The sequence below is a fragment of the Fukomys damarensis genome, unplaced genomic scaffold (genome assembly GCF_012274545.1).
Source record: "Fukomys damarensis isolate Sample0158 unplaced genomic scaffold, DMR_v1.0_HiC HiC_scaffold_35, whole genome shotgun sequence".
Classification (NCBI taxonomy): Eukaryota; Metazoa; Chordata; class Mammalia; order Rodentia; family Bathyergidae; genus Fukomys; species Fukomys damarensis.
This window is the reverse complement of record NW_022900947.1, coordinates 3,020,926-3,041,124: the sequence shown is the minus strand read 5'-3', so window position 1 is coordinate 3,041,124 and position 20,199 is coordinate 3,020,926. Positions and strand designations below refer to the sequence as shown.

The window sequence follows — 20,199 nt, the reverse complement described above, 5'->3', positions numbered from 1 at the left end:
CACCATCACCATCACCATCACCATCACCATCACCACCATCACCATCACCATCACCATCACCACCGCCATCACCATCACCACCATCACCACCATCACCACCATCACCACCATCAACATCACCACCACCACCATCACCACCATCATCACCATCACCATCACCACCACCACCACCATCATCATCATCACCACCATCATCATCACCACCATCATCACCACTACCATCATCACCACCACCATCGCCATCATCACCATCATCACCACTACCATCACCACCATCACCATCACCAGCATCGTAGCGGACAGGTCTCTCATCACCACCACCACCACCACCATCACCATCACCACCACCACCACCATCACATCACCATCACCACCACCACCATCACCACCACCATCACCATCACCACCATCATCACCATCACCACCATCACCATCACCATCACCATCACCACCACCACCACCACCATCACCATCACCACCATCATCACCACCACCACCACTATCATAACTATCATCATTGCCATTATCATCCCCACCAGCATCACCAAGATCACCATCACCACCACACTGTTATGGTTCAGATCCCAGATGTCCCCCCCCAGCGTCTCATGTGTTTGGGGGTGATTGCATCTGGGGTGCTTCACTGGTCAGTGGTGGACTTATCTGCTGAGTGGGGTGCTTCGGTCACTGAGAGGGTGTGGGGTTGGGGGGAGGCGGTCATTGGGATGAGATGTGGGAAGGGTGTGTTCTTGTCTCCATCTGGCTACTTCCTTCTTTTTCTGCTTCCTGGCAGCCACGGGGTGAGCAACTTCCTCCACCCTGTACTCTCACCTCCACGTTCCTGTCGCAGAGCTGGCTGCCCATGCCCTGAAGCCGCGAACCCAAGTAACCCGCTCGTCGTTTAGGTTGGGTATTTTGTCTCAGCGACAGGAAAGCCAGCACAGTCACTGCTGCCACTTGCACCCTCACCGCTCCCATGACTTGGAAGCCCTCCTGCGCAGGCTGGTGTTAGACTCCAGGTCCAGCCCAGGTCTTGCTTGTGGTAGGGGAGCCCCAGGCAGGTGACTTTCCACATGGCAGTGTCGTGGGCTTCCTCTGGACAGGGGCGTGAATCTGTTTTCTTGGTGACCTTAGACTCTCATTCTCTCAGTGTGTTAAAAGTTAAGTGGCTGGCACTTCCTCTGGGGCTGAGAGCTGTGTCATGGACGTGGTGACCTGTCTGCAGGTGCGCTGGTGGTGGGTGAGCAGGCCTGGTGGTGTCTGTCCCCTGGGTGTCCTCCTGTGTGGGGCAGCACACGGGGACTTAGCAAAGGGGTCAGGATGAGGGCAGGACTTTTGGCAATGATGCTTTCTCTCTCCTGGAGACTGGTTTTGGTTTAATCCCCCAACAAAACTGAGTGAAAATCAGGGTGAATCAGCCTTGCCTTGAGTTCCTTCTCTGCACCGCGGATGCTATAGGGATGTCTGGGCGCCTGATCCTGGCCTGGGTCAAACCCCTCTTGGTCGCATCCTGGTGGCCACTCCCTTCCCCTGTGCCTCTGCGGTCTGTTCAGTGCAGGAAGGAGGCTGCCATGCCTGGCACTGAACTTGGTGGCCAAGCACGGCCAAGGTCAGAGCCAGGTGGGGATCGAGGCTGGGCTCTGCCAGCTGAGCTTGCAGCAGCGAGGGTCACCAGAAAGGGCCCAGTCCACTGGCATTGGAGGACATAGCCTGGGCTGCAGGACAGAGGACAGAGAGAGGACAGCAGTACAGCTAAGTGACATGTTGGGTATGCAGGGGATGCAGGGCAGTGCTGGACTGGGGGGACTCAGGGAGTATGGGGCCTGTGTGGAGAGGATCAGGGCTCCGGGAGCACCCGGGTGACGGGTAGAAGATGAGAGGGTGAGGGTCCAGGTGTCCTGGCCATCTGGAGTCCCATGCTGTGTCTCTGCCCAGGGCCGTTTCCTAGGAGGACCTTGGAGCGTGCACTGGTGTGCAAAATGGGGACTGATGTGGGGTGAGGAAGTGCCCCCAGCCTCAGATGTGGGTGCCGAGCCCCGGAGTGCCTGCGTGCGGCAGGTTCTGGGCCAGTTGCACCCGCATAGCTGTGGTTGATGGCCGCGCTTCCTGAAGGGTTGGGCTGACGCTGACGCTCACAGGCAGTGTGGGGCTGAGCTTGAGGGGAACCAGGCCACTGGGCAGAGCACCCTGTACGTTCACAACAGCCCCTCTGCCATCTCCCTGGCAGGGACCAGGGAAGCCACTGTCAGCGCTGGGCTGTCCCCAGCACGGCGGCTGTCAGTGTGGCAGGCACCTCTGCGTACGAGAGCTGGGCTCCAGTGCCTGGCTTTTGTCACTGTGATGTCTGTCTGCCCACAGCTGCAGATGAGCTCGTCCTCTTTGGTGTCCTTGGTCATCTGTAGAGGACAAAGAGGCCAGGAGCTCCTGCTTTTCTCTCTGACCGTCTTTGCTCCCTCCCCTGAGTCTTCCCCCTTCCTTGCTCTTAGTCTGGCCCCCTTTAGCTGGCTCAGACAATGCTGGTCCACTCTGGGCCTTACCCTTCTCGCTTTGCCCTCAGGCATGGTTTGATCAGGGTGCCTTTCCCTCCTGGTAGAACCCTGGTGTCCCTAGGCAGTTGCTGTGTGCTGAGCTGTCCTGACTTCTGTCACATGATCAGTATCTGGTAGGTCACATGATCTAGGATTAAGCCCAAGAAAGCACCTTCCTCTATGGTGACTGCCCTGGGTCAAGCCACTGCCACCCCTCCAGGCCACCAGTCACCCCTGAGGGACCCTGTGGCCCATGCTCGCCCTCACCCTCTTCCCTCCCTCTCTTCCCACAGCAGCCTCATCTGCCTGCTGCTTTCCACCTGTCACCTTCCTGCTGAGACCCAGTGGCTGCTCCATTGTCCTTCCAGGTCTCTGTGCTGTCACCTCCCCAAGAGGCCTCTGTGTCTCCTCAGTTGGTCCCTTACTTGCCTCACCCTGGGTGGACTGACCCACCCTCCTGTGTCACTGTCTGCTCTCTGAGAGAGGCAGGCGGCTCCAGGGACCGGGGCCTGTCCTGTGGCCCTCCCTATGTCCCTGCCTCAGAGGTGGGTGCACGGTGTTCCAGGGATGAGTTGTTGGGTGACAGCCTTGTTTCCTTCCTTCGTTCTGTCTGTGAGCCTGGGAGGCCCAGTCTGGCAGCCCCTCGCTGAGCTCAAATCCCTTTTCTGGTTGGGGAAACTGAGGCCTAGACAAGAAGAGGTCAGGGAGAGACTTGAATGTGTGCATGACAGGTTTGTGGCAGGTCATCTTGGCTGGGGACAGGAACGTGAAGTCCCAGTCTTCCGGTACGCACATAGTTCAGGGCAGCGAGGTTCCCGAGCGGGACCCCAGGAGTGGGAGTTTCACAGGTGCTGGGGGAGACCCAGGGTCTCGTGAGCCGGAAGTGCAGGTCCACGGTGAAGGGCTGGGTCTGGCCTGGCTGTACTGTGAGCCCTATTTAGAGAGGCCACATGTGATGGGGCGGTGGCACTTTTGGGCATGTCTGAAAAAGAGAGAGGTAGCGGATTTACAAAAAGCCTGGGCTTGGGTTTCTCTCTGCCACTTGCTCCGTGTGACCTTGGACAAGTCACTGACCCTTTCTGAATTGCCAGCTGATGGTGAAAGTGGACGTCGCACATTGGCCAGCGCAGGGTGGTGGCCGGCCGCACCCTCTGAGTTCCACCTGCCCCTCTGGCTCTGGGGTGGGTGGCGGGGCCCAGCGTGGCAGAGCCTCGGCCAGGCTCCGGCTCCAGGCTCGGTCTTGGCTCTGACTTTGGGTAGGAAATTGCTCATTACAGGGTGGTGAAAGCGTACATTGAATTCACACAGCTTATTTTTAAATAAATTGGGGTGAGTGGGAAAACAAAAGGAGTCAACTGGAAACGAATGTTCTCCCACTGTAATGAAGGTGTTGGCAGGGGCCCAACCCAACCCCAAACCCCAGCTCCGGTGATGGACGCCGCCTCCCACACGGCCCTGGCCCTGTGAGCTGCGTCCCCAGCACGGGGATGTCTCGGGTCCCTATCCTGGCTCCACTGTACGAAGGTGTGGGGGCTTGGGGCTACGTGGGCCGGGTGGAGTTCTCTCTCCATACAGGGCAGGTGGCCAGCACTGAGTGTGCCTGGACGCTGTGTCCTGGTCCTGTGCGGTGACCGCAGTGGGGGTGCTCATATGGGATTTTGTTTTTAAAAATTTTTATTAGCATATGTTTGCTGCACATAATGATCACACCCCTCCTGGGGAGCTGGGACGTTCATTTTATTCCCCTTCCCCTCCCTTCTGCCCACCTCTCCAGCTCTTGGTCCCCTTCCCTTTTCAAAGCTCTATCACCCTGTTTCCTATCATCCGTGATTTATTTTGCTCCTTTAGTTTATTTGTACTCCTATATGAGAAACCACGCGGTATGTAAGCTTGCGTGTCTGATTTATTTCACTGAACATTACGGTCTCAGGGTGCATCCATTTTCCTATAAACCACCGAGAAGCACCTTTGTGGCCGTTAGGGCAGCTGCCTCTCGAGGCCACCCTGGTCTCAGCATGTCCCCCAGGGGCCCGCTCCCTTCTCAGCGTGGGAGTGGCCAAGGACATCAGGGCAGGGAGTAAATAAGTGCCCAGGTGGCTAGCCCTGCTCCACTGCACAGATGTGGAAACAGGGCAGGCAGCAGAGGAGCTGTTGACCTTGGACATGAATCCTCCTCCCTGAGCCTTGGTTTCCCCACAGTACACGTGGGATTATAACAGGAAGCCATGTCCGTGCAGGGTATGTGGACGCCTGCGCACACCCAGGCTGAGTGGTTTCGCCCTTCTCCTGTGAAGGTGTCTGCTTGTGGAGAAGCTGAGAAGCGTGTTCCTGGAGCGGACCTTCCTCTAGAAGGCCTCAGAGCCCTTCGCGGCATGGCTGGAACACTGGACATCGAAGCTATCAGAACTTTCCCAGAGAACACTAAGGTGGCAGCTTGGGATGTAGCTCACTCCTGCAGAGCCCTTCCTGTGCACAGCAGGCGTGGGCAGCGCACGCGGAGCCTGTGTGGTCCGCAGTGGCTGGACGCTGCGCGGCTCCTGCGTCCCCTACTAGTTCCTCCTTAGTGTGCAGGCACAGTCCTGTTGCTTCTTCTACTCACTTCCCGGCTCCGTTCATTCCTCCTCAGCCCGCCTGCTGGCAGGTGCCTCCTCATCCCCCGGGGCAGCCACTGCTGGTCCCGCAGGGCCCTCCTATGCGTGAGCCTGCAGCCTGGAGCGCACCTGTGCTTCCTCTCCCAGCACCGGGAGCCACCGGCCAGGTGTCTATCCTGGGATGTACGTGCTTCGTGTGTCTTGTCGGGGCACAGGTGTGCGTCAGGGTCCCCTTTGTCCCTTCTGTGGCAGAAGAGCTGCCTGCAGGTTCACAGTGAGCAGGCAGGTCACTCACTCTCTGTGACCTTGAGTGTGTTCAAAGTGGCTCTGCGCTGTTCCCCCAGAGGACTGCGCCACGCTTGCCTGGTTTCCATGGTGATGTCAGTTTCTGGAGATTATAAATTCATTATTTCACACTTAGGTCTCGCCCTCTGCCTCACTCTGTGTCTGGGTTTCGGTGTCTTGGTAGGACGCTATTTATTTATTACCTGATGAAGAGAGAAACGCGTTGAACCAGAGCCCGGGTTATTCCTTTCTCCCTGGAGCCCCAGGATGGCCGTGTGCAGAGAGGAGCCAGTGTGTGAGATGCTTGTGTTGGCCATTGGCATCCCAGGGCCCCTGCACTGCAGGTTTGAATGACTTGTGGATGAGCCCAGCTGCCAGGTCCCCACCTACACCAGACCCGGGAGCCGTGCGGGGTGGGCGATGTTGAGAACCCAGCCAAGGATGTGGTGTTGGAGGCCGCCTCTCTGTGCCTCGGTTTCCGTCTGACCTGGCAGTTGTGACAGCTCCTTGTCTCACCCTTCGGATGGCCACAGAAGGTGACAGAAAGGCACTGATGTGGGGGTGGCCCCTGGAAGGCTGGGTGGGAGAACAAGAGAAAGAGCCCAGCCCTGGCAGTGGGCAAGGCAGGAGGGGGAAAGAGGAGGGGTATGGTGGCCCCTGCTGAGGATGAGCAGAGGAGACGGAGGGGATGGGTTCGGGGCTGCAGGACAGCAGGCGTGGCGCAGATGCCGATCCTTACAGACCACGCTGTGGCAGCCAGTTTGCCCCAGAGTCGGGCATTCTTGAAGCCAGAAAGTGAGCACAGGCTGTGTGCGAATGTGGTGTTCGTCAGCCAGAGGTCAAATGCACTAATGACAGCTAGTTTCTCTTTTAAAAGTAATGTTTCCTGAGGTCACATTAGCATGCAGCAAAATTTACCTTTGTGAGCTTATGGGTGGATCAGTTGCTGTTCCGCGTGTAGTCATGGCCCTGGCACCGCCCTCAAGGGAAGGGACGGTTCCATTACCCCAGGGAATTCTCTGTGGCCTGAGTAGCAACCGCCCTGTGCCCAATCCCTGGGACCTGGATCTGTTTTCCACCTGAGTCTTGCCTCCCCAGAGTGACACCAGTCGTATCCTAGGGGTTGCTGCGCGGGTCGTGTGCATCCCGAGTCTGCCCCTCTGTGGCATCATGAGGTCCTCCACGGTTTGTTCATCCCTTTCCCAGCTCGAGGGCATCTTGATTGTGTCCATTTCTTCCCTATGATATATAAGCTGCTGTGAGCCTTTGTGTGCGGCGCTTGTGTGGACGTCTGCTTTCGTTTCTGGTGGATAAACACCTCACAGGTGTTATCCAGGATGGCTGGATCATATGCTAAGTGTACTTTTTAACTTTATGAGGAACTGTCATGTTTCCAAAACTGCAGTGCCGTTTTGCATTCCTAAGACCAAGGCCCTAGTGTCCCAGTTGCTCCACATCCTTACCATCCCTTGGTATTACCAGTGTTTTAATTTTAGCCATTCTAATAACTGCATGGTGGTGATACCTCCCTGTGACTTAATTCTCATGTCCTCAATCACTAAATAGACCAAGCATCGTTACATGTGTACATTTGTCATCTGCTCGATTCTTTTGGTAAAGTGAATGTTCCATTTTGGGCCCAATTTTTGTTACCACATTGGCCTATGAATGATCTGATCACCAGAGGCCTTTTCTATTCTGGATACAAATCCCTTCTACTTTGAGAACACTTTCTCCCAGTCTGTGGGTTGTCTTTCCCAGTTCTTAGCAGTGCCATGCAAGGCTCAGATTTAGTATGGAGGAATCGAATTGATCCGTGTTCTTGCGTATGATGTGTGCTCCGTGTCTTATCTGAGACTGGCTGTTGGATATCACAGACTTCTCCCCCATTTCTTCTTGATGTCTTCAGAGTTTACTTGTAAATCTAGAATCCATTCTAAGTTGTCTATTGTCCAGGGTACGAGGTAAGGATTGAGATTGTCTTTTTGCCAAGAGGTAGCTGATTGATTATTCATTGGAAACACTAAAATTGGGTGAGCGTTGCAGGAGTAGGAAGCGATACGGAGAGTCTGTTGGCAGGAGGGTGCCCTGGCTCCCAGGGCACATGCTGTGGACACGGTGTCACCCCATGCCTGGCAAGGAGGAGCAAGGCTGTGCAGTGCCACTTGTCCTGGAGCAGTGGCGATGGGTTGGCCAGTTGGCAGCAGTGATAGCTGTCAGCCAGGACTGTGGGCATTGGTTTCTGGGTTGACCTGGCATAATCTGCCCGTTCTCCCTGTCTCTAGCCACCTTCTAGCCAAATCCACCTTGGTCCATGCTAAGTCCTGACCTTACCCCTACCCCTCTTAGGGTCAAAGCTGGGACTGGGGGTTCTGATCACCAAGCAGTCCTTGCATGCGCTCAGCAGAGGACATTTTGAGTTGGCCCTTGTAGCAGCTGTTTTGCTTCCCTGGCAGGAACCTGGATTCTGAGTCCTGCGGTTTCACCTGGCCCTGCTGCCGCGTCCTACTCCTGTCTTCATCTCACCTGGGTCGGTGGTGGCTGGGGAAACCTCCCACAGGTGGCCCGAGCTGGCACATCCTATGGACAGTGTCTGTCACCCCACAAGGGACCCTGCCGTTCAGACAAGTCCACCTGGCTCCTCCAAAGGACTTGTCCTGCTGATTCCACCTGGGGCAGGTGGAGGACGAGGCAGGAGTGGTCCAGGAGGAGGGCCATGAGGTGACCTGCTCGCCCCTGTCATATGTCTCCCTGCCTCACCCCATCAGTCGGTGTCACCCCAGTGTCTCTGTCTGGGTCCCCACCCTCATGTGGAGCCCTCTGCTTCTGGACTTCTGTGAGTTTCCCTACCCCCTGGGACAAGTGCGGGGTGTGGAATGATGGGAACAGGGGTCTGACATGTGTATCAGCATCTCATTCAGATGATACATGGGCCGTTCTGGAAGCCCAGCCCAGCGGAAGGGGTAGCAGCGGCTGGAAACGAACAACCCGAACCGAACTGTAGGCTCAGAGCTGTTGCAAACACCCACACCCGTGGCAGCCCATGGAAAGGCTCCGTGGGGTCCGGGCGCTGCCAGAACTGCATGCAGAGAAGTGCTTAGGGCACGGGGCACCTCCATCTGGCTCGTTCAAGCTGCAGTCCCTGTCCTCGGCCACTTGGCATCTGTGTGAGAGCCTGCCCAGTGCGGTGGGGATCACGGGACCCAGCCCAGGGTTGTTGTGAGGTTAAGTGGGGTGACGCCTACAGCTTAGCAAGCTCCGGGTCAGCTCGTGCAGTAGACGGGAAAGCGATGGCTGGGAGAATGCAGTGAGCGAAGGCCGGAAGCAATTCTTGCACGTAGTAGGAGCACAGTTGGTGACAGCTGACCGCGTCTTGGTGCAGCTGCCCCACACAGGACCTCTTGAAGAGACCACAGTCGCATTCCAGTGGAAGTTAATAAGTGTTTGCAGCTCATCTGCCACGGCTCTGCATTATTTTCAAGGGGAGGAAACAGAGAAATGAAATATATTTTCAGCATACACGTGGAGGTACGGGGAGGGCATGGCTGTGCATGTAACGGCGAACATTTCCGCAGGTCGTGGTGCCATGAATATCTTCTCAGATTGCAGTTTGTCTTTTTTTCCCTGATTTGTGTTTGTTGATTGAATTAAACAGTTCTGCTGCAGTGTACGGAACCCGTCCCCAGTAGGGACTGTGCCTGGCTTGTTATTATGAATAAATAGCACAGATGAGCACAGATTCAGCTCTGAAGGCTGCCAGGCGGATGCGTCAGCCCGACCCAGAGCTGGGATGCGGCGTTGGTGGCACAGCAGAACTTCCGCCAAGGGTCTGATTCCAGAGGAAGGGATAGCATTGCAAAACCACAGGGCCCCGCACTCAGCTGGGTCTCGGCAGACGTTCATCGCCGGCCTCCTCTGGGAAGCCACAGCCGCGCGCGATGTGTGTTGAGAAGGATCTGCCAAATTTGCTCCATCATTAACTTTCAATCACTGTTAATTTTAGACAAGGCTTTTAATTCCTGTTTTTTGTCTTTGTCAAGTTGATGGAGATGGTCTGTTTTTAGCCATGACGTGGTGGCGCAGGGCCCTCCCTCCTGGATGGCAGACCCCTCTCCTCCGCAGCTGGTAATGAAATGCCAAGCCTGTGATTTAGAGCAATCAGTCTGGGAGGTTTGCGCGGGAGCCTGATGTGACAGCTCTGCTTTATAACAAGTCGCTCCGCCCAAGGGAGCCTTCTTCTCGTTGATATTCTCAGGGTCCCGCGCCGCTGTACGCTTTCCCTGCAGCAGCTGCGTTCCGGCCCCATCCTCCCAAAGAAGGTGCAGAGCGCAGCCTGGGGAGAGCTTGTGAATTTGATTTCAGAAATGAAGATCTTGTGTTTTGTGTCCAGGAACATAACACTTCTGCCACTCGCTTCTCGCCAAATGAGCCACGATATACCCCAGGGTCCAGGAAGCGGGAGGTGGGTTTTCTCTCTGCTTTTTGCTTGAACCAGACGGACCCGAAGGCACTCTGTGAAGAAGCGAAGGCCATGTTTATCTATTGTAGGGATTTTCATCTCAAACACCATCGGGGGAAGGGGCTAGCGCCTCACAGCCCCATAAAGGAAACTGTTCTGGCCCCTGAGTCACCTTGCGCGAGCCACCCCGTCTGGAGACCTGTGCGATGGCTTCAGCTGGGCTGACGGTGACTGTCGGAGGGGCCCAGTCCCCTGATGCGAGGTGGCTTTCTGGTGCCTCCCCTCCCACGCTGCAAAGGGGGGTGGCTCTGGGCACCAGGCTTTCCTCACAGCACCCCTGGGCCCAGCGCCTGTCTTCCCAGGCCCCTGCACTGAGCATGAACCTGGTCTGTCTACTCCAGGTTGGCCATTCTATGCCTCTGGGGAAGAACAGCACCTGCCCTCATCCTGCCCCGCTGTCCACCACGCTCACGGACTTATTCTCAGCATTTTTTCTTGAACTTGGCTGTGACGGGCCGAAAAAGAGGCCACTTAGCCAGGCAGGGTGGCCCATGCCTGTCACCTCAGCTGTGTGGAGGATAAGGCCGGAGGTGCCTTTAACTCCCAGTTCCGTGCGTATCCCGTCTTGGTTTAATCTGCGCACACACACGCGAAACAGAAGTGAACGGCTCTCGTGACACCTGTTGCCGCCCAGACCCATAATCGGGGTGCTGGACGCCAAGCTGGAGGGAGGCAGACGTGGTGGGCGCCATCTCTCCTTGCCAGCTGGACTTACCCGTGTGGATTCTTTGAGGAGCGCAGGCCTGTTGTCGTCCCCTCCCGGTTCGTTGGTGTACACGTGCATCGAGAGCTGGAGTGACCTGAGCCCTGGGTGGGGGCAGCAGGGAGGTCGGGGTACCGCGGGGTGGGCACCGGTGTCCGGGAAGGGCAGACGCAGCCTGCTGGTCCAGACAGGAATGCGGGGGACGGGTCCTGCTGAACATGCAGAGGGTCTCTGGGAGACAGAGGTGCTCATCATGTGAGGTGTGCACACTGGTGCTGGGCTGAGACCTCTCCGTCCACAGTGAGCTCCCTGCGGCATGGCTCCTGCTGCACACAGACGCCGCGGTGTCCACTTTGCACGAGGGCCGCCCGAGGCCCATGGCGATGGGTCACTTGCCCACAGCTGTGTGGCCAGGCGCGGCCCCATCTGCCAGCCTTCTGGATCTGTTTTCTAAGCACACACAGGGCCATTGCTCTGCCTGCAGGAATTCCACTCTGGCGACTCCGAAAGCCCTGTGTTCCTCTCAGCTTGGAAAACGCACTGCGGACAGCTGCAGACACTTGCTTTTCAGAAACCGCCAAAGGTTATTTTAGAAATGCTCTTAAAATAATACTTAGTCTCAGTCAGAGTGCGAACGGGATGGCTTTCTCCTCCTGGCCCCGGCGCCCCTCCGCAGTCTGCCATCTCCCTTCTGCCTTCCCTGTTGCTGGCCCAGCTGGGAGCAGACTGGAAGACTGCCTGCCCCCAAGGGTTCTCGGCAACGGCCCCTCCAGAAACAGTTGACAAGCCCAGAGAAAGACCCAGGTCTCTGGCCGCTGTCTCCAAGACTTCTTCAGTGCTGGCCTGGGATTCGGGGCTTACCTGAGTGCTCTGCGCAACCTGGCTGTCTGAGAGCCCCTGCTGCCTGAGTATGGGACCCTGCCTCTGAGCCCAGGAGGCGTTGGGCTTTAAGCAGGTGGTGTTCATGAGCGATGGGCTCTGGTTGCCAATGCTGGCTTTGTCCGGAGGCTGAAGATACCGAGTCTTGTTGATCTCACGGATGCTTATGGCCTCGCTGGAGTTGTGTTTGGTGAGTAATGAGCTCCCTGTCACCAGGCGCCTAGTGGGGTGGGAAGGAAGCTGACTGGTTGTTGGATCCAGTCAGGCTGCCTGTTTTCCAAAGCCAGGCGCTTCCAAGCCAGGACAGGGCACGGGATGGCCCTGAAGCCAAGAAGAGGAGGCCTGTTTTGTCTCTGCTATTCCCTGCTGATGTAGCAGTGGCTTGGACTCTGCTGGCTGCTTCCTGATGTGCCAGGGCGATGGAAACAGTTGCTCTCTGTGTTTGCTGTTACCTCCTAGGTGTGACATGGAGCCCTGTTTCCCCATTTCTGATAACAATGGAAGTTTCCCATTGAAGTAAAGAAAGCTGGTTGATTAACAATGTGTCCGTCAGCTTTCCAGCTCTTTAAGGAACAGCTGAAGTAATCAACTTGTAGGAGACAGGGTTTTCTTGGGCTCTTGGTTTCAGAGGTTTCAGTGCGGGATGGGTTGGCCCCATGGCTTTGGGCCTGTGGCAAGGCCCATCATGGTGGAACTGAAGCTGCTCACTGCATGGCAGCCCAGAGGTGAAAGAGGAGGAAGGAGTGGCCCATATCTCTCTGAGGCCACACCCCCAGAGACCTGACTGCCTTCCACTGGGCCCTGCCTCCTAAAGGTGCCACCCGTGGCACCTCCTCCACCTCTTCCTTCTCCCTCCTCCTGCCAGAGCCTGCTGCACCTGTCCCCTGCGTGCGGGCTCCTCCACTCTGATGTGGCAGTGTTGTTTCCATGACAGTGCTTTTTCTGGGGGGACCGTGGACGGGGGGACACATGGCAGGGTCGGGGGAGGCTGTGGAGTCCAGGGAGGGATTTCTGGTTTAAAACCGGGACTCAGATTTCCAGCTATCTCCAGGAGGTACCGGTGCACCTGGTGTGGAGGAGGCTCGCGCAGGGGCTGCTCGGCTTGTCCAGTCAGCTCCGAGCCCGTGACCAGATCCGAGGGTCGCCACTCTAGGCAGGGGCTCGAGAGCAGGGCCATCTTGAATGGGAAGGACACACACGCACAAAAGGCGTCTTGTAATTTCATTAATAATTGTACTTCCAGTGACTATTAAATAGGAGTGATGGGCGAAATTAAAATCCAACCAGGTTATGAGAAATGGAGAGTGAATAATATTTTTGAAGGACGACCAGGTGGAAAAGTCTGCTGCAACCCACCGATTAAAATACACATTACCCCTTAAACAGGCTCGATGTAAAAATGCAATTCTCCACAGATCATTGCCGTTCATACATTTATTTTCTGCTGACTGACTTTGATTTATGGGGCCCTTTCCCAGCTCCGTGTTCGGCTCTCAGGTTTGAAGCCTGGGTTTCGAGCGTGGGTGGGGAAGGGGTCTGGCAATGGAGATCAGGCGTGGTGGTCTTTGCTCTGCACAGCCTGAGGTGAGGCCCTCACATCTTCGTGAGGCCCATCTGGGGGAAGGAGGGAGCAGGGGCGACGGAGAACAGTGGCCATCTGGGGACCCCTCTTCATCTGGGGCAGCCTCTGCAAGTGGCCAGTAGACCCAGATTTGGGGTCAGGCGGCCCCCGGAATCCCTCGGCCCTGGGCTTTCTCGGCTGTTATCTCGGGTGAGCTGACCCTCAGAGTCCTCACCTATAACATGGGTGCCTGAGTAACTAAGGGCAGGCTGTGTCTCTCAGAAGGCGGTGTCAGTGGGCCAGGCGCTTCCTTCAGAGCTCGGAGGTTGAATCTGCCCCAGGCCTCAGCCCTGACCTCTCAGGTTTCCGGAAGCCTGGCTCTCCTTGGTGGTTGGGCACTGCACTCCCCTGCCTCCATCTGCACCACGCCTCTCGCTTTGTGTGTCTCCTACCGGGGTCCCATCGTGCAGTTCAGGGCCTCACCCCAGACCAGCTCCTCTTGGGACCTTGGACGATATCCACAAAGACTTTTTCCCCAAGCATGGACATGGGGGACGCATACTGGGTGCCCCGTTCAGCCCACGGCATCCAGGGTCTGTGGGACCCAGAGAAAGCCACACCCTGAGCATATGTGGGGAGCAGGTCCAGGGCATCCCAGGAATCTTCCAGACAGGGTTCCCCAGGGTGAGTGGGGGGCAGGGAGCGCGGCTGGGGGTGGGCATCCATCTGTCCTGCCGACTGAGGTGCCCCGTGTCTGCCGCAGGCCGAGGGGCCCCCTCTTGCCCTCCTGGTCTGGCTGGCCTCTCCCGGGCATGTTCCTGTGGCGGTGTTGTCCATCCTCCTAGGCGTCCTCCAGCCCACCCATACCCAAGTCCCTGCTCGGGGACAGTGGACTCCTGCTGCTACCAGTTCCCTGGCCTCCCCAGCTAGCACGGGCCGTGGTCACTAGCGGGCGGTCACGGGTCCCCCTGTGGGCCTCGCTGACCTGGGCATGCCTCCTCCTCTCTTTCCACTTCCGCTTACATCCTGGCCCGAGGCTGGTCCTCCAGAGCCAGGGACACCTGTGTGGGGCTCCCAGGACAGGGAGGCCAGGGCTAATGAGATGGGCTTGGTCCTCATCCTCGGGTTGGCTGGGGAGCGGGTGGCCGGGCCCTGTTGTCTGGGTGTCTACAGAGGCCGGGGGAGGTGGGTGGGATGGGAGGATTTCAATGGCCAAACCTTTTATTTTCGCATCTTTCTGCTGATGTGTCTCTCAAGTCTGTCTCTCCCTCGCTTCCTCTCCTTCTCTCTTTCTGTCTCTCAACTTTTCACGACTAGTAGCAAGCCAGGCCTGGTAGCTCATGCTTATACCTATAATCCCAGCACCTGGGAGGCAGAGGCAGGAGGATCGCCTTGGGGGCAAGGCCAGCCTGGGCTACACAGATGGTGAGACTCTGTCTCAAAAAACAGTGACAACAAAGCATAAGAAGAAGATGCAGAAATAGTCAGCAGCAGCTTGTGCACCCTTCCTACAGCTTCCTCTCTGGTGGCCCCTCTCGGGCGTGGATCCCGAGCCTCTCAGGTTGTGGCTATTGCTCTGTGCGTGGCTCGGGCTGCCTCTTCCATGTGCACCCGTGGCCCCTTCCTCCCTGGAAGAGAGGGCTGTGTCCCCCTGTCAGGAGCCTGCCTCACTGTTTTGATGGCAGCTCTGACCCAGGGTCTTTCTGGCCTGTCTCTGTGTTAGCAGGAAGCACAGTTGTCCCTGTCCACATCTGTCTCAGCTCCCGCAGCCTCGGTCCCTGGAGTAGAGGGGACAGGAGAGGAGGCCGCACAGGCCAGGGGCCCAGCGGGGACGTAGCAGACAGAGGGAACCGCTGTCCCCCACGCTGGGCTGCTGTTGTTTGTCAAGCCTCTGGCACGGGCAGGGCCCTGGCAGACATGACCACCCTCTCCGTGGCCAGGGGCCACGGGATCCGTCTCCTCCGGTGTTGCAGATGAGGGATGGAAACGGGGCAGCCACAGAAGGGGCGTCCACCCAGGTCAAACTGGCTCGGAGCCCGCAGCCTGACCCCGGCCCCTCGTGACTCACTCTGTGGACGTGCTGCCCTCTGAGGTGCTAGGTGACCCATGGGGTGGGAGCCTGTGCTCCAAGAGGCCTCAGCAGAGGGGTCCCATAGCAGAGGCTCGGGCTGCACAGAGGTGAGGTGCTGTTGTGGGGACCCCGGCTCTCTGGGGGGTGGCCCTGGACTCATGACGGTGGCTGTGGCAGTGGGCTGTGCTGGCTGTGCCCAGCCGGGGAGGCCCTAGGACTGTGGATGCCGAGTTTGGAGAAAGCAGGGGCAGTTGGGGCTCTGGGGCCGGAGTGAGTGTGGGCAACGGCAGAACTGGATTCCTGGGGTATGGGGTGTCACCCTGGGAGGAACAGTGCCTCACGTGGCTTCTGAGCTCTGTGGATGCCTGCACTGCCCCTCAGCGGTCTTTGGCGGAGGGGTGAGATCCTCTCCTCATGAATAAAGGCAGATTGATGTCTCTTAAATGGAACTGACTTCTTCCTAGAGGTGGGAGCTCTGTGGAGCGGCCCTGCTGAGCCGGCTCCTCCCTGAGGGTGGAGCGGGCAGGGGAGGGGTGGCCCTGCGGCCCAGGGAGCTGGGGAGGGCACCCTGGGGTGCTGCTTGAGAAGGGGCTGCAGCCTTGGCCTCGGGCCCACGCTCTGCTGTCCATTGGGTCCATGGGTGGCCTTCGCCCCCTTGCATCACCTCTGCTGCTGCCCTGGGCGATAGGGTGGAGCCCACCTCTGGGCTGGGTGAGATCCCAGTGCACCTGTGTGGGCCTCAGTCCACCCCTCCTCCTGGGCTCACCTCTGCCCCTGTGGCGAATCAGAGCCAGCCAAGGTCCAGGTGTCCCTCCAGAGAAGGCACAGCTAGAGTGGCCTCCGTCCCACAGGCAGGACAAACCCCGTACCCAGGCTCCTGCCTGAGCTCAGCCCGCTGGTGCCCCCATTCCCTGCCGAGCAGGGCTTACTTCACCCCAGCCAGACTGGTCCAGCCCACTCCATCAAGGTCAGAGCTCGCACATGGCCCTGTCCGGGGCAGGAAGGAGGTGGCATTTGTCGGGCACTGTCTGCCTGCCTTCATCCAGATTACCCTTCCTCCTGCTGGCACTTGAGTGCCACTGCCTGAATGAGGGTCTCTTTCTGGCTTGTGGCTGAGAGAGAGCCGTGGCCAGATGGAAGTGCAGCCTGGCCCGGGGAGAGGGGTGAGGGGCAGGCACCGCTGTACTCTGTGTTCTGTGGCACACACGCACACATCCACACCTCCAGCACGGAAGGTGGGAGCCCCCCAGTTTGCAAGGGGCCTGCCCTCTACTGCCTGGCCAGGGTAGTTATGGTAACCCCAAAGGAAAACAAGACCCGAAGGTCCCACTAGCCAGGTGCCCCTCCAGCCCCAGTGTTGAGTTGGGGGTGAGGCTCTGTGGGAGACTTCCCGAACAGCTCCCTGGTTGGTATGGTGTTGCCGACTTCCGGCCTTGAAATGGGCGGGTCCCTTGGGGTCCCTTAAAGGATGGGGTTGCAGAGGCCGGGCACAGGACACACCCCTGCAAGGTGCAGCTGTCACCGCAACCCCACTATCACACAGGGTCACTTTCACAGGTGGGTCCTGGGGCCGAGGCCAGCAGCCACACGCCAGCTTGGAGGGCTGTGCGAGGTATTCGTGAAGTGTGGGGGGACTGGACCCATGTTTGCCATGGTCACTGTCATCGTGAAGGTTTGGCGGAGACCTGCCACCCAGGGGACCTATCTGCCGTGGGACCCTGGGATGCGCCTCGAGTCGGGCCCAGCTTTTCCACGCTGCTCAGCTGATTTGTGCACTCAGCTGCTGTTAGCTGGGCTCCTCTGTGCCTAGCCAGTTACAAGAGGCCAGGAGTAGAAGTGGACTGTGCCCGGGCAGGAAGCCCCACCGTCCCTGAACCCCAGGACCACAGGTTGGGGGTCACCTGCTCTATCCCTCAGGTCAGAGGCCTCAGCTCCAGCGACCCGAGGATGCCGCTGCCTGCGTGGTGGTTGGCCCTAGGGTGAGGGGGGCTGGCCAGGCCCTAGGGTCTCGTGCCTCAGCATCTGTGCGTCCCGTGCTGGGAAGGTGGATCATGGAGCCTGGGGACAGTGACAGAGGCACAGAGCCCAGGCTGGGACATAAGAGGCTGTGTGTTACTCACCCGGACCCGCAGTTCACTCAGCAATCAGACAGGGTACATTGGGCTCGGGGACAGGGATTGAAGGATGTGCACGTAAGTGGATCTTTCTACAAAGTGAGGACAGTTTCTGGCACTGCTGCCCGGGAGAGGAGGACTGGACATGGGTGCAGGAGCCGGTGACAGGAAGAAGTGGCCTGTGCAGCCGGCCCTCCTGGGCAGCATCACGTCCCTTGCCGGTCTCCCCTTCGGTGGCTCTGGGCCACCTGCGCAGGATTCTTGCCCTTGGCTGGAAGGAGATGAGAGGGGACCCTGGACTTGGCAGCACCCCAGGGCCACACCCACATTCTGGGTCCCCTCCCTCCAAGATCAGAGCTCCCACAGCCTGCTCACACCTGCATTTCCAGGAGCCGTCGGCGAGCACCCCAGGGGCCCAGCGCCCTTGGTGTCAGGCCCAGCCACGGCAGCTCCTGCGCCTGCTGTGTGGGTGGTTTTGGCAAAATGTCCAGCATTCTCTGTTTCTTCATCTGAGAAATGGGCATCAGGAGGGCTTACTCGGGGGTTCCTGGGAATGGGGAGGGGCAGAGAGTAAACCCATAACCTGTGCCTGACACAGCAGGGCCCAGGCAGGATGGGGCTGCCTGCAGTCCAGCTCCAGGTCCCCAGGCCCAGGGACCCTAACTCCCATTCTGTTATGGCACTGGGGCATCGGGTCCCAGTGGAGCGATCCTGCCCCAGCACAGGGAGGGGACAGCGCGCCCTCTTGGTGGAGGAGGTGACTCAGTACTGTGAGGCTGGGAGGGGGAGGAGCCCTGACTGGCTTCACTGAGTTCCTTGTTCAAAAGGGCGAAGAACCTGGATGCCGTCCTGCAGGGGCCGGAGTGCCTTGCTCCGCACTGGGGCATGCGGCAAGGCAGGTCTCTACTTGGGAGGCCTGGCCCAGGGGGAAGGGTGGGGCGGGGAGTGTGACTGTGTCAGGTCCATATTGGTCTTACTGCAAGTTGAGATCTGAGGGCTGAACATGGGGAGCCAGGGAAGAGGGTCCTGGCCTGTGTGAGGGCTTAGGTCTGCTGGGGTTTCCGGTGAAAGGGTGGGCATGGGTGGCAGGAAGTCACCCCAGAAGTGGGGGAGGAAGCAGCCTTGCTTAGTCAGCATCCTTGGCCGCAGTGCTGGCCCACGTAGCAGGAGTTCCCAGATGAGCTCAGCCTCCCCAAGGGCCAGCTTCCAAACCCAGCAGCCCACAGCAGCCCGAGCGAGTGCTGGGGAAGGGTGAGAGCTGCATCCGTCCCTGGAGGCACTGGAGCGAAGCCTGCATCCTGGCTGATGGAGCAATGATTTCATCCTGGATGGTGCTGGATAAAACTGACTTTGAGGCTCCTTCCAGCTGTTGTGCTCTGGCTCCACACGAGCCTCTCTGGGGACAGCGAGACCATATAAAATATAAATCAATAGGTTAAAAATACGCTGGTCTCCTGCCCTTCCGGGCCCCGTCGCTCCACCTGCCTCCTCCATTTCAGAGTCTTGGAGCCTGGGCAGGGACAGCTTTGTTCCCCAGCGAGGCAGTGCCACCTTGGTGCGATTGACAGGGCCTCACTGTTTTCTTTTTCCGCCATCCCGGGGCTGCTGAGTGGGGCACGCTGCCCCATCCTGGTGGACTCCCTCTCCTCCTGTCCTCCCTGCTGCAATCTTCAGGGGAAAAGGTGGCCGCTGACTGCGCAGCTGCCGCTGCGACTCCGCAAGTCCAGACCCAGGAAACTTCTGTCTCTGAAGGAGCTGGAGGGGCGGAGATGGCCAGTGTGGTGGCCCTGAGGAGCCAGGCTGAGCGCGGAGCCGGGAGCCCCAGATGCATCCAGTCTCCCCTCCGGGGTTCCCATGGCAACGGGACTGTTGGGAGCCACTAACGCGGAGTGGCAGCGGCTGAAATGAAATCTGATGTACCCGAGAATTCAGTGGCCGGTGCAGTAATTGGGGATCAATCTCTTTTTCCCACCGGGTCCGACAAGACCTCATTGCCAGTACTTACTTATTTATTTGTGTTCACAAGTCGCTCTTGAGGAACATTGGAGTGCTCTGAAACACATTTATTCTCATTTTCGAAACAGTTGCATTTGTGCCCGGCTTTGGTACGTGGGCAGGGCCCGTGTACGTGTGGAATGGTTTAGCAGCACAGTAGGTGTACGTGTGCCGCCAGTGGTTTATGGAGCCCCTCCGGCTGCCTCGCACCTCCCCTTCTGTCGGCCTGCGGGGGTGGGGTAACGAAAGCAGCCGCTTCCACTAACGGTTCAGGACCCACAGGAGCGGTGAGCCCCTGCCGAGTGTGTCTGGTGCCCACACCGGGTCTGCCGTCTCCCCGGCCCCTCTGGGCACGGGTTGAGTTGTCCGGGGCTGGGTTTGAATAGTTCCCACTGAGTGGAAACTAATGGGAGGATCCCATGGGACTGTGCTGTCCCCCAAAGTCGCTCTGAAGCCACGCTCAAGTTTTCTGAGCAGAAACACACTTTGCTTCTGTGTGCAGTGGTGCAAGGGACAGCGCCAGCTGCTATTTGAGAGACCTGAAGCGAAGGGTTTTTGTGTCCATCTTGCGGAGCCTTGGAATCCACTGACATCCACCTTCTCCTCTCTGCTAACCCGCAGGTGATACTGATCCTGACGAAGTACTACCATGCGGACATGGGGAAGGTTCTGGAAAGTTCCCTGTGGCGGTAAGTCAGCCCAGCCGTGGCCTTCCTCCTGTGCCTGTGCCTGGTCTCGGGGCTCCAGTCGAGGATAAAGGTCCAAATGCCTGGTGTCGCATCTCCTGTGTTTCGGTAGCCTTGCAACTTTCCTTCACTGGAGCACGCATGAAGGAGAAGTGAAAGAAAGCGGATTGTGAGTGTGGTTGGCGGGCGCCGTGTCCCTGGCAGATGGACCGTGTTCCTAGGGCCTCTTTGCCTGCCCCTCCTTCCTTGCAGTTGTTTTCGCCTTCC

At 58.2% G+C, this 20,199-nt stretch overlaps 2 protein-coding genes across 4 annotated transcripts in view; one reads left to right on the top strand and one right to left on the bottom strand.

The window, feature by feature from the left end:
* Positions 1-20,199, top strand: part of Sorcs2 (sortilin related VPS10 domain containing receptor 2) — a gene marked incomplete at its 5' end in the record, with an annotated part of 302,786 nt that overhangs the window by 110,864 nt on the left and 171,723 nt on the right. The window contains one exon of the mRNA XM_019210263.1: positions 19,868-19,935. Coding sequence (XP_019065808.1) covers positions 19,868-19,935 — 68 coding nt within the window. The remainder of the gene's footprint in view (positions 1-19,867; positions 19,936-20,199) is intronic.
* Positions 17,229-18,903, bottom strand: LOC104874631. Of its 3 annotated transcripts, XM_033758760.1 has the most exons (4): positions 18,828-18,881; positions 18,229-18,647; positions 17,627-17,760; positions 17,229-17,522 (listed from the first exon to the last, which is right to left on the bottom strand). In XM_033758760.1, the coding sequence occupies exons 2-4, from the start codon at positions 18,572-18,574 to the stop codon at positions 17,271-17,273; spliced, it is 732 nt and encodes a 243-aa protein (XP_033614651.1). In that variant the 5' UTR covers positions 18,575-18,647; positions 18,828-18,881; the 3' UTR covers positions 17,229-17,270. The 3 variants fall into 3 exon arrangements, 2 of the variants coding, with proteins under 2 accessions (XP_033614651.1, XP_019065843.1); XR_783797.2 differs by having other exon boundaries at positions 17,629-17,798; positions 18,229-18,903; XM_019210298.2 differs by having other exon boundaries at positions 17,629-17,760; positions 18,229-18,903.